The sequence below is a fragment of the Propithecus coquereli genome, unplaced genomic scaffold (genome assembly GCF_000956105.1).
Source record: "Propithecus coquereli isolate 6110/MARCELLA unplaced genomic scaffold, Pcoq_1.0 Scaffold351, whole genome shotgun sequence".
NCBI lineage: Eukaryota > Metazoa > Chordata > Mammalia > Primates > Indriidae > Propithecus > Propithecus coquereli.
This window is the reverse complement of record NW_012149186.1, coordinates 611,741-626,125: the sequence shown is the minus strand read 5'-3', so window position 1 is coordinate 626,125 and position 14,385 is coordinate 611,741. Positions and strand designations below refer to the sequence as shown.

At 55.6% G+C, this 14,385-nt stretch overlaps 1 protein-coding gene across 5 annotated transcripts in view; it reads right to left on the bottom strand.

Annotated features, from left to right (window-relative positions):
- ARHGAP22 (Rho GTPase activating protein 22) overlaps positions 1-14,385 on the bottom strand; it is a 166,002-nt gene that overhangs the window by 15,583 nt on the left and 136,034 nt on the right. For 3 of the 5 annotated variants that reach the window (XM_012651263.1, XM_012651265.1, XM_012651266.1), the window contains one exon: positions 13,480-13,608. In XM_012651263.1, coding sequence (XP_012506717.1) covers positions 13,480-13,608 — 129 coding nt within the window. Of the gene's footprint in view, positions 1-13,431; positions 13,609-14,385 lie in introns of all 5 variants that reach the window. The other 2 variants (XM_012651262.1, XM_012651267.1) reach the window with 1 other exon arrangement.

The following is a 14,385-nucleotide window of genomic DNA, read 5'->3' as shown; positions in this document are numbered from 1 at the left end:
TCCCAGTACAGCCCCAAGGGAAGCTTGTGCAGCCTTCAGGTGTGAGCTGCCCTCCCCCGAGCCTGGAGGAGAGCCACAGGGAGTCCCCAAGGAGTCTTCCAGTCCAGCTGGGCCTCCCAGGAGGCTTCCTTCCCCGCTCCCTCCTTTTGGATGCAGCATGTGCTCAGGCTTCAGGGTCTGGCCTCCCTCAGGGGGGCCCTGCCCACCACTCCCCCGGCCAGGGTCTCTCCAGCAGAGCCTGGCAGGGCCTGGCCCCGCTGCGCTGCAGCCCTCCTGGCACATGTGGGAGACGGGAGCCTTGCCAAGAACCAGTTCCAATAGGTTTGTCAGCTCCCTGGAAACGCAGCCAGCATGTGGGTTCCTCGAGGTCCCAGCCCACGCTCTTCACAGAGCACCGGCTCTGCCACCAGAGAGGAAACTGCCAGAGGCTGCCTCTCCTCTGGGTGAACTTGCTGCCAGGCCTCCTCCCCTGCCAGCAGCTCCCTGGCAAAGCCGCCCCTCACTCCCCTCCTGGGAATGCCAGTCAGCTGGCTCGGATCCCTGTCCTCGGTGACCCTGGGCACCACCCTCAACCTCTCTGAGCTGGTGTCAGCCACTTCATGGGGTTGTGAGCGTCCACAGATCGCAGCACACTGGGCGCACGGAAGCAGGCGCTAAGTACACAGGGCTTTCTCCTGACCCTGGAGGGCCCACTGGGTGCGGGCTCTGCCTGCCCGAGTCCCGCCCCCTGGGCCCCAGCAGGAAAGGGAGGCCCTGGGATTCCCTCCTGGAGCTGAGCCCGGAGCGAGCGCAGGTCTGCCCTGGCCACACTGCCTGCTTTTGGCTCTTTGCAGTAGAGGGCAAGGCCACAGTCCCAGAAAAGGCACAAATTCTAAAATTCTCTCTGGAAATTCATAAACTTTGGGTGATTTCACACAGTTTCCCTCTTGGCTCCAGCCTTTCCTGCTCTCAGTCCCCTGTTCCTGAGACACCCGCCATCCTCTGCATCCACCCACCCTTTGCCGTCCAGGTGCACGGTGACCTACCTTCTGTCACTTCCAGGCTCTGCTCTGGGTACTAGAGAGCTTCAGAACTGACCCCAGGGCTGTCAGCCTAGGGATTCCACCCCGGCCGTCTCCACTGAAAACCCTCGCCTGCCTCGCCCCATCCAGGCCGGGAGGAACACAGGAGAGGCTAACCTCATCTTGGTGGTGGTGGGTGAGGGTGCGGTGCCTGCCCAGAGCCAGCCGGGCCTCAGGGTAGAAGTGATTGCCTCCTACTCCTACTCGGGGTGGCTGGCACAGCAGCCGGCCGGTGGCCCAGGGAGGCTGGGACCTGGTAGTGGGGGTGGGGAGGGCTCCTCTGCAAGCCCCCGCCCCCTCCCAGACTCAGCGTCCAGGAGAGTGGAGGCGGCCTCCGGCCTCTTCCCTCCTCCGCGCACGCCGCACACCCCGCGACACCCCGCTCCCGGGAATGGCCCGCCGCGACACCCCAAAGCCCCCGGGCCCCCGCTGAGCCCCGCAAGACGCATGCGCGGCGCTCTCCTCGCCCGCCGCCGGTCCCGGGTTCGAGCGCCTCTCGGCCAGGCCCGGGACGCCGCTTCCCCAGCGGGCCCGGGGGCGCCCTACCTGGGGCGGCGGGCGCGCAGCAGGCGGGCAGGCGGCAGGGCGGCCGCGGGCAGGCGCGGCACCGGGAGAAGGCCCGCGCGGCCGGCATCAGGCCCATGGCGCGCCCGGGCGCGGCGGCGCGGCGGCGGCTGGAATGCCCGGCACGCGCGCAGGTAGCGTCTTGCCCGCCCGGCCCGCGCCGCCCCGCGCCGCCCCGGGCCCGGACCCCGGGGCGAGGGAGGGCCGGGATTTGCCTGGGATGCCACGCCCGGAGTCGCCCGGTGGAAGGGCTCAGTGTCAAACATCTGACCCCCTTTCCCTAATTAGGCACCGCAGGAATCCTCTGCTCTTTGCGGAGGACCGGCCGCAGGAGCGTCCACTCGGCCCTCAGCCTGCGAGGCAGATGTTCCCGGTGGGCAGTGTTGGCCTAGGAGGGGTAGGTGACTGATCTGGGTCCCCGGGCCAGCGGCGTGCGGAGCCCGGATGGAAAGCTAGGCTGCTGGCTTCAGGCTCCAGGCCCCCGGCCCCCGCGCTGCCTGGGCAGCACCCTAGTGCAAGGAGGTGGTTTGGACTCCACACAGGGCATCTCCTTGAGCAGCCCTGGGAGTGCTGACTCCCCATTCGGTTATGTGGTTTGCCTAAGGCCACACCTCTGGTAAGTGGTGGATCTTCATTCAAACCTACACTGGCTTTCTGTAAAGCCTGTGTTCTTCTCAGGGTAGGACTGGGAGAAGAGCCCGCAATCCCATGCTTTCCAAGTGTTCTGACCTGGGGGAGAGGGAGGTCTGGAAGAGGCACACAGCACACGCCAGGAGGGCAGGTGGACAGAGGCAATGCTGGGGGGCTGTGCAACAACAGCACGGGTCCGCGGGCCCAATTCTGTAAGGGAGGGACCTAGGGGGCCTGGGGCTGGAAGGGGGTGGGCCCGTCTTCAAGCAGGGTGTGCAGGGCTGTGCTCCTCTCGCTCATTCTAAGCAGAGCCGGCCTAGGGTGGGGCAACAGCGGTGCTCACCACAGGCGCAAAATGTAAGGGTACCCAAAACCTCAGTAACCAAGGTAAATATTTTATCGCAATACGTTAAGAATAAAAATTAAGGCAAAAAAATCCATGATGAACAAAATATCAATATCTGAAATAAAGGCAGGATCAGCTGCTGCACCTGCACAGACCCTGAGTGTCTCACTCCCCTCCCCCAATCTCACCCGTGCATCCTGTCTTTATTCCCAGTTTTCGTATCTTGTTTCATGAATGTGATCGGCTGAATGATGCCCTCTCCCCGAGATGTCCCTGTCCTGATCCCTGGACCCTGTGACTACGTTACCTCACACTGTAAAAGGGACTTTGTGGGGGTGACGAGGGCGGCGTGAGTCAGTGTGACCGTGAGGGTGTTAGAAGAAGGTGGCGGAGGCGAGGCGAGGACAGACTGGAGACGGGAACGACGGAGCCGCAGCCTCTGGGCGGGAGAGGCAAGGACCAGACTCTGCCCTGGAGCCCTCAGAAGAAACAACCCAGTGGACTCCTTCATTCCAGCCCCAGAAGACTCGATTCTGACTTCTGATCTCCAGAACTGGAAAAGAGTAACGTTGTGTTGTTTTAAGCCGCTAAATTTGTGGCAATTTGTTAGGGCGGCAATAGGAACCTAGCACAATAGATTGTTTTTGCATCAGTTTTCATTTTAAAAAATACTACAATAAGATATTTATCTTGATTACTCAGTTCTTTGCTGCCCCCTTAAATTTTGTGCCCCAGGCCAAGGAGGCTGCCTAATCTTGGCTCTGACCTAAGTGTGAGTTGGTGACACTCGGTTTTCTCCCGTCCCAGAGTTCAGGTAAACGTGAAGGTGGGAAGGGCAGTTCATGGTGCCCTAAACCTACCAGCAGAGCCTGGGTGTCCCCATGGCCCAGGGACCCACTGGGTCTGAGCAGCCCTGTTCACGCTAAAGAGAAGGGGCCGAGGTCTCAGTAGAGGCACCTGCCTAAGCTGGGTGCAGGTGGGACTCTCTCGGGGGGCAGGAGGGCTCTGCCACTGACTTGCTTTCTCCCTTCCCAGCCTCGGTTCCCCACCTGTGTGGTCAGAGTTAGACCCACCAGTCTAATCCCTCCACCCGACCAGGCTCCGCAGACAGATGGAGGTCTGCACGGCGCCCGTTTAGAAAGCTCCCACAGGCGCCGCCACGATGAGCTCCCAGTTAAGCCTTGGCCCTGCTGCACCCACTCCACCTTGGGGCGGTTTTTAACCAGGGGCCTGTTGGGGATGGGTGTGCAGTGGTAGTCACTAAACTGCCCTCTTGGGGCAGGCCTGGGGAGCTGAGAACCTGAGGGTCTGTCCTCTCACGCAAGCAAAGGTGACAGCTGACCTCTTTAGTGCGGATGGCTGTTATCTCTGAGCTTTGTGTCCAACAGGCCCTGGGTTGGGGCTGGGGTCCAGGACCTCAGGGACTGTCTCTGCCCTCAGTCTTAATTATACACTCCCCACCCCCACCCCATTGAGACAACTCAGATCTAGAAGGCATGGTGCTCTGACGCCTACTTGGCAACAGCATCCACCGATGGGCTTGCCCTCATGGGCTGCCCCTGCTCCCAGCCCCACTGTGCAGTGCTAGGCAAGTTGCTAAACCTCTCTGGGCTTGCCCCTCCAAAGCGTATCAAACCCAGAGCAATAGTAAGTAGCCCATGGCAAGTATGAGCTCCCTCCCTTTCTCTAAGAGTGGTGTGGGCTGAAGTCCTCCAAGACTGCCTGGAAGAAGGTGGGAGCCAGAGATCCCAACCACAGGACACCCTGAGGCCTCCTGGCGTCTCTAGAGCAGGCACCTGGGCTCGGCGCCACCAGACCTAGGTTGGCACACCAGCTTCCCACTTACTTCGTGACCTGGACAAATCACTAGAGCCTTCCTGCTGCTGTCTCCGCATCTGAAAGGGGAGGGTAAGGGGACTGATTTCACAGGACTATTGGCAGGCTCAGTAGGGATGCAGAGCCCAGCACGGGAAATGCTGGGGTCACCAGGGGTTTGTTCCCATCTCAGCACTAACTGGGGCAAACTCTTTTCTGGCCCTGCGATCTGACAGGCAGTTCTCATCACAGCTGCTGGAAGGAAGGACTTAACGAAGCAGCAGGGTGGTTAAAGGCAGTTGAACAGTTAGTGTCCTGAACTTTGCAGGAAGCGGTGGTAAGCAGCCCTCCGTAAATCATCCCGGCCGCCTTGCCAGGCTCTCCCAAGATAAGGCAGCGACTCCGGCCCTTGTTCTCCTGGTAAACAGCCGACCTCCAGCTCCGTGGCAGCTCGTCAGTAGGGGCTGTAGCTGGAGGTCATTTCCCCTCTTTGGGGGTCTAAGCTCTTAGGCTTCTGGGGCTCTTGTAGAAAGAAGCCTTGAGGGCTGCAGGGAAGGAGGCCCAAGGGTGCCGTGAACCAGTCCCTATACCCAGAAGATGCCGCGCCTGCCCTCTATGAGCCTGGACAGGGTCCAAGGCCTATGGAACTTCTCTTCCTCTTCCTGGGCACGTGGACCGTCCGGGCCCACTAGAATAGGCAGGGGCGCCAGAATTGGGCTCAAGTGTCCCTTCTGTTGGCTCAGTGACCTGAGACCCAGCCAGGGTCAGCAACAGTCCTTTCTCTTCCTTTTTGGAAGGGCTGCCAAGAAAGGCCACAAGCAGGCTGACATTCACAGGAACTGGAGATAAGACTCTGTCTTGAATCTCCCAGCAGGGCGGGGTGGGATATGGATCAAGCAGTGCTGGGAAGAAGTGGTCCACTAGGAACTCAGGCTTCACCACTGCCAGCCTGGCCTGGGTCCAGTAACCTTTCACTCTGAATCTGATTGTGCCTCCAGGGCTTCTGTTTGAAAACGTCGTTCCAGCAAATGATGACCACTGCCAACTGCCTAACAAGGTTGCTTTATGTCCTGCCAAGTTGTCCCAAGGTGGGATTTTTTTTTCCATGTCAGGTGTCCTGCCCTGTGGCCTCAGAGAGCTGTATCTATTCCCCTTTCTTTCCCCCCACGAGGGCAGGAGAGTCAGCTCCTAGGGGTCAGAGTCAAATCTCCAGAGGCCTGTGAGAGCCATGCACAGCCAGCCGGGGCAGGCTTGGTCAGCGCAGGTCCAAAGACCACTGCAGGCCTGCTGCCTGACCCCTTGAGCCCCTTGTGGTCACTCTGGGCAGGGACACCATTCCCCAGCTGGTCTCCATGCTTCAGGACTGCTGCTCTGTGCTACCACTGGGAAGGCTGAGACCAACAGCTTCTGGGCTGTGCTTGGTGGCGCCCAAGGGCCCGTAGGTGGAATAGTTACACACAACTAGTTACTGAGCTCTAACCCCGGCCCCCCAGACTCCTGTCCAACTGCCCACTCAGCGTCTCCACTGCTTTAATGACTCAAAGACACCTCAGACTTGGACGTGTTCAAACAGCTATGGTCTTGCCACAGTCTCCCAAACCTGCCCCTCTCAGTTCGTGACAGCTCTGTCCTCCAGCCGCCCAGCCAGACACCCTGGAGTCAGCCTTCTCTGCTCCCTCCTCACACCCACATCCAGGAGAGCTTACTGGTCCTACGTGCAAAACAGATTTGGGACCTGATCACTGTCACCTCCCCCTCCGCAATGAGAGCACCCTCTCTCTTGTCTGGATTATTGCAAATATGTTTCCAAGGCTTCCTTGCCCCTCCCGGTCAGCAGTCAGAGCCGCCCTCAAACTCTGTATCAGATCCCGACATCCTCTGCTCAACGCCCTCCAATGCCCCTCTCTCGGTTCACCTAAGAGTAAACGCCAGGGTCCTGACAGGGGCACAAGAGGCCTCTACCTTCTGGTTCCCATCTGTCCCCTCCCTCAGTCCCTCCAGCCCCTCTGCCTCCGCTCCGGTTCTAGATCGTATCAGATGTGCTCCTGCCTTTGCCGGAGCTGTGACCTCCGTCTGGCGCGCTTCCACCAGATGTCCTTGTGGCTCACTCTCTCACCTCTTCCCACGCTGGGTCTGAACAACGAGATACCCCTTCACACCCACTGGGATGGCTATTACAAAAACAGAAAGTGTTGGTGAGGATACATAGAAGTTGGAACACCATACATTGCCAGTGGGACTATGAAATGGGGCAGCTGCTGTGGAAAATGGTGTGAAGATTCCTCAAACAATTAAAAATAGAATTATCATATGATCCAGCAATCCCACTTCTAGGTATGTACCCCAAAGAGTTGGAAGCAGGGACTCAAAGGGCTATCTGCACACCAACACACAGCAGCACTATTCATAACAGCTCAAATGTGGAAGCAGCCCAGTGCCCGGCAACAGCCAAGTGGATACGCGAAATGCAGTGTGTCATACGACGTCCATGTCCATACAATGTCTGACACATGCTACAACACGGATGAAACTTGAGGACATTATTAGCCAGTCAGAAAAGGACAAATACTGTGTAACTCCAGTCATAGGGGGTATTGAGAGCAGTCAGGTGCATAAAGACAGAAAGTAGAATGGTGGCTGCCAGGGTTGGAGGAAGGAAGGAATGGGGAGTTATCATTTAATAGGGACAGAGTTTCGGTTTGGAAAGATGAAAAAGTTCTGGAGATGGATGGTGGTGACGGCTGCACAACAATGTGAATGTGCTTAACGACACCGAAATGTCCACCGAACACTCTGTTCTCTTCTCTGTGTCCTCTGCCTGCATGTCACAGATGCTCGATAAGCATTTCTTGAATAAATAAAGACTACTTAGTGCTGAGAGAGTGCTGAGCGTTATATGCCCATTTTCCCTCTTATTTCTAAGACAATCCTATAAAAAAGATATTATTTTTCCCATTTTGCAAACAAGGACTCTGAGGGTAAGAGGTGTGCCCAGGGTCACACAGCAAGCAAGTGACAGAGGCAGAACACACCTAGACCCAAGCCAGTTGCCAAAGCCTCACCCTGCCTCCTCTCACACTTTGGTACAATGGCTTTGGCTAAGTTCCTTCCCACGCACAGCAATTCCAGGCTTTGAGGGGCTTGCAGATCTCTCCAGATAGCCAGGCAAGGAATGCGTATGTTCAAGCACCCACCAGATGCCAAGGTAGCCCTGGGGACCACATGACTGTTGTCCTCATTCTCTCTCCTCTCAGAAAGAGCTGGCAAGGAGGTGCTGCCCCATGTGTCCTCCTGGGGTCATTTTCCCTGAACTGGGCATGGAGGTTCAGAGATCAGTTTGGGGAATGTTTGTCTCTTAACAACATCAGGTCTTCTGATCCATGAACATGGGATGTCTTTCCACTTATTTAGGTCTTCTTCAATTTCTTTCAACAATGCTATGTTGTTTTCAGAGTATACCTTCCGCACTTATTTTGTTAAATTTATCCCCAAAGTATTTTATTCTTTTGGATGCTATTATAAATGAAATTTTCTTAATTTCATTTTCAGTTTGCTCATGGCTACTGTACACATATACAATTGATTTGTATATGTGGACCTTATATCCTACAACCTTACTGAATTTTTTATTAGTTCTAATAGTTTTTTAGTGGATTTCTTAGGATTTTCTATATACAAGACCATGTCATCTGCAAATAAAGATACTTTAATATCTTCCTTTCCAATCTGGCTGCATTGTTTTTTTCATTATCTTGCCTAATTGCCTTGGCTAGAACCTCCAGTACAATGTTGAATAGAAGAGGTGATGGCAAGACCTTGTCTTGTTCCTGATCTTAGAGGAAAAGCATCCAGTCTTCCTCTATTAAGTATGATATTATCCGTGGGGATTTTGTAGATGGCCTTTATCAGGGTGAGTTCCCTTCTATTCCTAGTTTTTGGAGTGTTTTTATCATTAAGTGGTGCTGGATTTTATCAAATGCTTTTTCTGAGCCTACTAAGATGATCAGGTGTTTTTGTCCTTTTTTGGTGTATTACATTGCTTGATTTTCAGACGTTAAATCACCCTTGCAGTCTTGGGATAAATCTCATTGGTCGTAGTGTATAACTTCTTTGGATTCAATGTGTTGTTAGTATTCTGTTGATGATTTCTGCATCTATATCTGAAGAGATATTGGTGCTCCAGCAATAATTCTCTCTTCCCTCCTGCACTGCCAATATTTTGTAATGCTGTTTGGTCTTCTAACTTAAAAAATAAACAAACTCCCTCTTTACCTGACTTCCCCCTCCAGCTGCTGTCCCGTTTCTCTCTTTCCCTTTACAGCAAACCTCTTGCAAGAGTTGGCTATGCTCACACCCCACCTCCCCTCCTATTATCCTCTCCCATGCCCACTGCTCTCAGGCTGTGCCCAGCACTCCACCAAAGCCAGCCTTGCTCAAGTCAGCAATGAATGTGCCCAACTTCAGTCCCCCTCTGGCTGATCTATCGCCAGCACTTGCTGCGGTGGATCCCTGCTGCTCCTTCTTCCCTTGGCTCCTGGCTCCCCTCTCTCTCAGGGCTCCTCTGCTGTCCCCCACTCACTCTGTGGCATCTCATCCAGCCTCCCAGCTTCAAAGCCCACCTATGTGCCTGTGGCCCCCAAACTCTCTCTCCAGCCCAGTCCTCTCGTCTGACCTCTAGACTTAAATACCTACCTACCTACTGGACATCCAAACTTGAACATTCGATAGGTATCTCAAACTAAGATCTTCCTTCCAAACAACTGCACTTCCTGTGGTCTTCCTATCTCAGTTAATGACTAATCCACCTTTCCAATTGCTTAGATAAAAATGCCCCAGAATTACCCTTCGCTTCTCTCATTCATTCTCATACACCTCTTGTCCATCCCAGCTGGAGAATACCACTTGCTCAACCTTCAAAATAAATCAAGAATTCAATGATTTCTCATTGCTGCCACCACTGGGGCCAGGCTGCCTCACTCTGACCTGCACTGCTGGGTAAGTTCCTCCTAACTGGCCTCCCTTCCTCCTCGCCCTGCTTTGGCCTATTCTCAGCGTGGCAGCTAGAGGGATCCCGGTAGGACCTGGGTCAGGCTTTGCCAGTTCTCTGTTCCAAACCGCAAGGCGCCAATGGCCCTGCCATGATGACAAGGCCCCCCTCCCTCTCCGCCCACTCTGTGTGGGCCACACTGGCCTCCTGCTGCTCTTCCACCAGGGAGCACCTGGCTCTGCCTGTGCTGTCATTCACCCTTTCATCTCCTTTATTCCAAAGTCACCAAACTCCGACCCCTGTCACTCCAGCTCGCCCTCCCTGCCTCCTCTGTCTCTGCTGCGCCCACCACCATCTTACCTACAGTGGCTCGCTCAGTGCTGCTCATCCAACTCCCCTACTGGCACGTGAGCTTACGAGGGCAGGGGCCTTGTCTGTCCTGCTCCCTGCTGTCTCCCCAGCCCCAGGATCCATGGCGCACTGGCTGCGCGAGTGAGCGAATGGATGCGCACTCCACTGGGGCCACATCTGGGCAGGCCATCAGCAGCGACAGGCTCCCCTGACCATCGGCCTGGCCCCGTCCTCCTGCGGGGAAGGCCGGGCTCTCCCCACTGCGGCAGGCGCCCTGCCCGCCGCCAGAACACACACGCTGAAGGGCTCACTGGCTCCGCTCTGAAACAGCGAGAGGACTGATCCTCTAAGCCTCCTTTTCCAGGGACCCAGGCTAATAACCGCTCTGCCAAGAAACCTTCAGGGGCTGATGGAGCCCACCTGCGAGTGCCATGCTTGCCCAGACACGTCCAGGATTGCTAACTCCGGGGATTTCTGCATTTCCTCTGTGCTTCTGGGAGAAAGGAGATAAGCGCCTTTGATGGCAGTTCCTGTTTTAACGCTCAGGGGTCCTTCGGCACACAGGCTGGGAAGGCAGCTAAACACCAGGCCTGGGCGAGGGGCGAGTCTGGGTCCCACGTGAGATTCCGCTGAGGGTCCCGTTCTGAACAGGCAGAGAGGGAGACAGACGTGTGGCCAGTGCTGCTCTTGGACGGGCCACTTCGGCCAGAACGAAGCAAGCCTCTGGGGTCAGAACATCCACCATAGTTTCTCAGCTCTGCTCCCGAACTGGCTGTGTCGTCTTGGGCAAGTTATCTAGCCCCTTTGAGGCCTAGTTTCTCTTCTCTGTTTTATTTATTTTTATGAGCTTTTATATAGTGAAGTATACGCACATTCACAAAAGTATGTAAAGCACAAACATGCCGATGAGCACATTTACCATAGAAGGAACACCTATGTAACTACTACCCAAGTCAAGCTAGAGAACATTCCAGAAACCTTATGCCTGTCCCCAACCTCATCTTAACCTCTTCCCTCCTCCCTACTATCCTGACTCTCAGGGCATTCCTTTCTTTGTTTTTCTTGATACTTTTGCTCCCTATCTATCCACAAATACAGTTTACTTCTGCCCTGTATTTCAACTTTATCTAAATAGAATTGCACGGCCTGTTTTCTGGGTTTGTCTGTTTAGCTGCTTTAGCCCCGCACTGTTTTTAGGATCCATGCGTGTTGTCGGTGGAGCTGTAGCTGATTCATTCTCGTCGCAGAGTTCCCCAGGGCAGGACTGACTCGCAGTCATTCATCCGCTGCGCTGCTGCTGGGCACTCGGGTTGGCACCAGGCCGTCCTCAGTGAGGCTGCCGCGAACACCGCCGTGTCCAGGTCTCCTGGCGTACCTGCGCACACGCCTCGATTTGGGACACGTCTTGTGTGGAGCTGCCGGGACACAGGTGAGCACAGCGTCAACTGCAGCAGACAGTGCCACGCGATTTCCCCGGCAATATGTGCAAGTGTCTGTCGCTCTATCTTCCTCATCACTTGAAACCATCTGTCTTTTTCACTGAGTCATGCTGGCGGGTGAGTAGAAGTATCACGCTGTGGTTTAAATTGCATTTCTCGGATTGCCGGCGAGGCTGAGCACTGCTACCTATGTTCACTGGTTATGAGGGTTTCTTCCTTGGGGAAGCTCAAGTCTCTTGCCCAAGCGTCTGCTGGCTTCTCTGTCTTGTGCAGTTTGGGGAGCGAGTCGTCTGATAGTCGTGTGCATTGCCAACTCTTCTTCTAACACACAGCTTGTCTTTTCCTTCTCCTCATCTGCCTTTTAAAGAACAGATGCTCATTTTCTGTCACACCATTTATCCATCTTCTCCTTGTAGCTTAGTGCCTTTTATAACTCATTTACAAAACCCTTCTCTAGTCCAAGATCATGATGACGACATTCTCCTCTCTGTGGTGCCTGAAGGTGCCACCTGTCATAAATCAGTCTACTCTGTAGGAGCCTGCTTCTGGGCTCCATTCTGTTCCACTGGTTCATATCAAAGGAAGCCCGTGGAAGGCAGTAGAAATCCCTGGGTGGGCTCAGGTCTGCCCACGCCATTAAGTTGGGGCTGAGGGGCAAATGTGCTGCGATCATGAAGGGACAGGGAGGCCACAGCTGACAGTGTGACACCACTTATGAGGCCCAGGAGAACAACTTAACTTTCAGCACCATATTGGCTCTTCTAGGGATTTATGGTTCAGTGAAGGGTGTCAGGCAGCCACAGCCCGGGAAGGGAGAGGAGAGCTGGTGAGGTGAAGCGTAAAGGAAGGGGCTCGGCCGAGGGGGCTTGCAGACCAGGAGATGGGCTCGGAGCCCATGAGGGCGTGAGTCTGTCCCTGCCTGGGCTGTGTGCCAAACACCGTAGGAAAGAGAGGACGTCCATGTCTGTGTGGTCAGAACCTGGCCAGCTTTGAGGCTCCTGGTGTCCACACTGCCCATGGAGTTGGCGTGCTGGGCCCCCCAGCGTGGTGATCCCATCATGAAAGCTGTTCATACGATGACTTCACGGGGACGCCAGACGGCAGAGGTAGCAGCTGTATGGCTGGGAGCCATCTTTCCTTTTCTCGCACCCCACGTCCAGACCGGGGGCAAAACCTGGAAGGCCCACCTTTAGAATGCCCCTGCAGCTGACCACTTGGCACCATGCCTGCCCCACAGGACTGCCATGTGACTGTCCCAGCTTGCTGTGTCCACTCCTGTCCCTCTATGGCCCTCTCCTCATGTGGTGGCCAGAGGGCCCTTTTTATAAATCTAACTCAGGTCCTTTGTGTCCCCTGCTCAGAGCCCTCCTGGTGCCCCATTGCGTTTAGAACAAAATCTGAAATCCCTGCCGCATTCCTAGGCCCAGGCAACCTCCTCCCTGACCTCAGGCCCCTTACTCTCCCGTCTTCACTCCCTCAGACCCACTGGCCTCTTGACATGCCTCATGTTCCCCTAGCAGGATCCTACCACAGGGCCTTTGCACTTGCCAGTCCCTCTGCCAGGATGCTCCTCCACAGCATGGCCTGGCTGCCCTGGTCACTTTGTTAAGCCTGCTGGGCCACTCCACCTAATAGCATCCCCCCGTCCTCCCATTGAGCGTTACTTTGCTTCACTGAATTTCTCACCAGCGACCATCACAAGACACATGTCCTTGTCTACCATCTCTCTCTCACAGAGAATGGAGACGAGGGAGGGGAGACATGGCGTATTTGTTTACCACTAAATTCCTCATTACTGGAACAGACCCAGTATGTTTTAGGTACACAATAAATGTTTTTGAATAAAGGTGGAAGTAAGTAAATGGCAACTGTTGCTTTCAGATCAGGGACAGGGAGTGGGTTTGTGGGCCAGGGCAGTGTCCCCATGTGGCTGCAGTAAGGCCGGCAGAGGGGAAGGAAGCAAGAGCCGGACTTCTGATGTGAAGCTGTACGAGCAGACCCCTCATGCCCACCCAGCAGCCAGCAGGGGATCTGGACGCAGTGGGGCAAGTTCCCGGAAGCCCCACGACCCAGGTGGGAGGAGGCCATGCTTTTGGAAAGCGGGCCTGACTTCCCCTGCCAGGGCCTGCTGGGGACACCAGTGGGATGGCTGACTCTTGAGGGCTGGCAGCAGAAGGGCCAGCTTGCCAGAAACACAGGACACAGCAGCAAGTCCCGGGCGAGAGGGGCCGTGATTACCTGGAGGCAAGGGTTCTAGAGGGCGGGCACGCGAGCTACGGGCAGTACCTCCGCCAAGCGGGGCCCAGATGACCCGGCGGATGGCCTGCACCCAGTCCTCCATGTCACGCTGGGAGCTGGCCATGAGCAGGAGCGTCTCCGGGTTGGCCGGCACCTTCTCCCGCTCCCCGGCACCACCTGCAAGACAGGGAGACACAGGCTTACCGCAGGGTCCCTGCGGGACGCCGGGGCGGCGCGGTGGGCCCTCCGCCCTCAGTGCCCTCCAGCCCCAGGGCGTGGGGGTGCTCTCTCGGACCTTCCGGCCCCTCCCTTCGACCTCACGCAGCTTCTTCTCCCCTAGTCTCACTTCGTCACTTTTCCATGTCAAATAGAATCATTCGAAGCATCCCAGGGAACTATTAGGAAAAAAGTGTGCAGATTTTAGGCCAGCTCAGGAAAGTGCCATGCCCCAGAGTGGCCTCAGCCGTGTGGTTTCAACCAGCTTTGCCCACCTCGAGTGCACACTTCGACGTCATTGTGTGCTTTTGACGTGGCTCTGACAGGACGGCCTCCCCTCCCATCCTGAAGGCGAGGCCGTCTCCGTGGGTATTGGCGTTACCGAGGGTGGACGTTAAGCCGGATGGAGCACAGCGCCCAGAATTGTCACCTGTCCCCACTCCCGGCTGGACACTGGGTCGATACCCAAAGGCAGGACACGAAAACTCTGACAGCCGCTTAGGGACTGGCTTTTCCCCTATGGTAGTTCTAGTGGTCCTCAAGTTTTCACGTGTAAGTGAATCAATCTTTGGGACATACATAAAATCATTTATACTGAACTTTATGAGTAACTTAGGGGATTTTCCAGAACAAGCTTTCCCCCACGTGCATAAGATACAATTCACTATTACTCGCCTAAGGCCCCACAACCTCAGCCCCGATCCAGGACTGTCTACTGGTGGGGTGTGACTCCCAGAG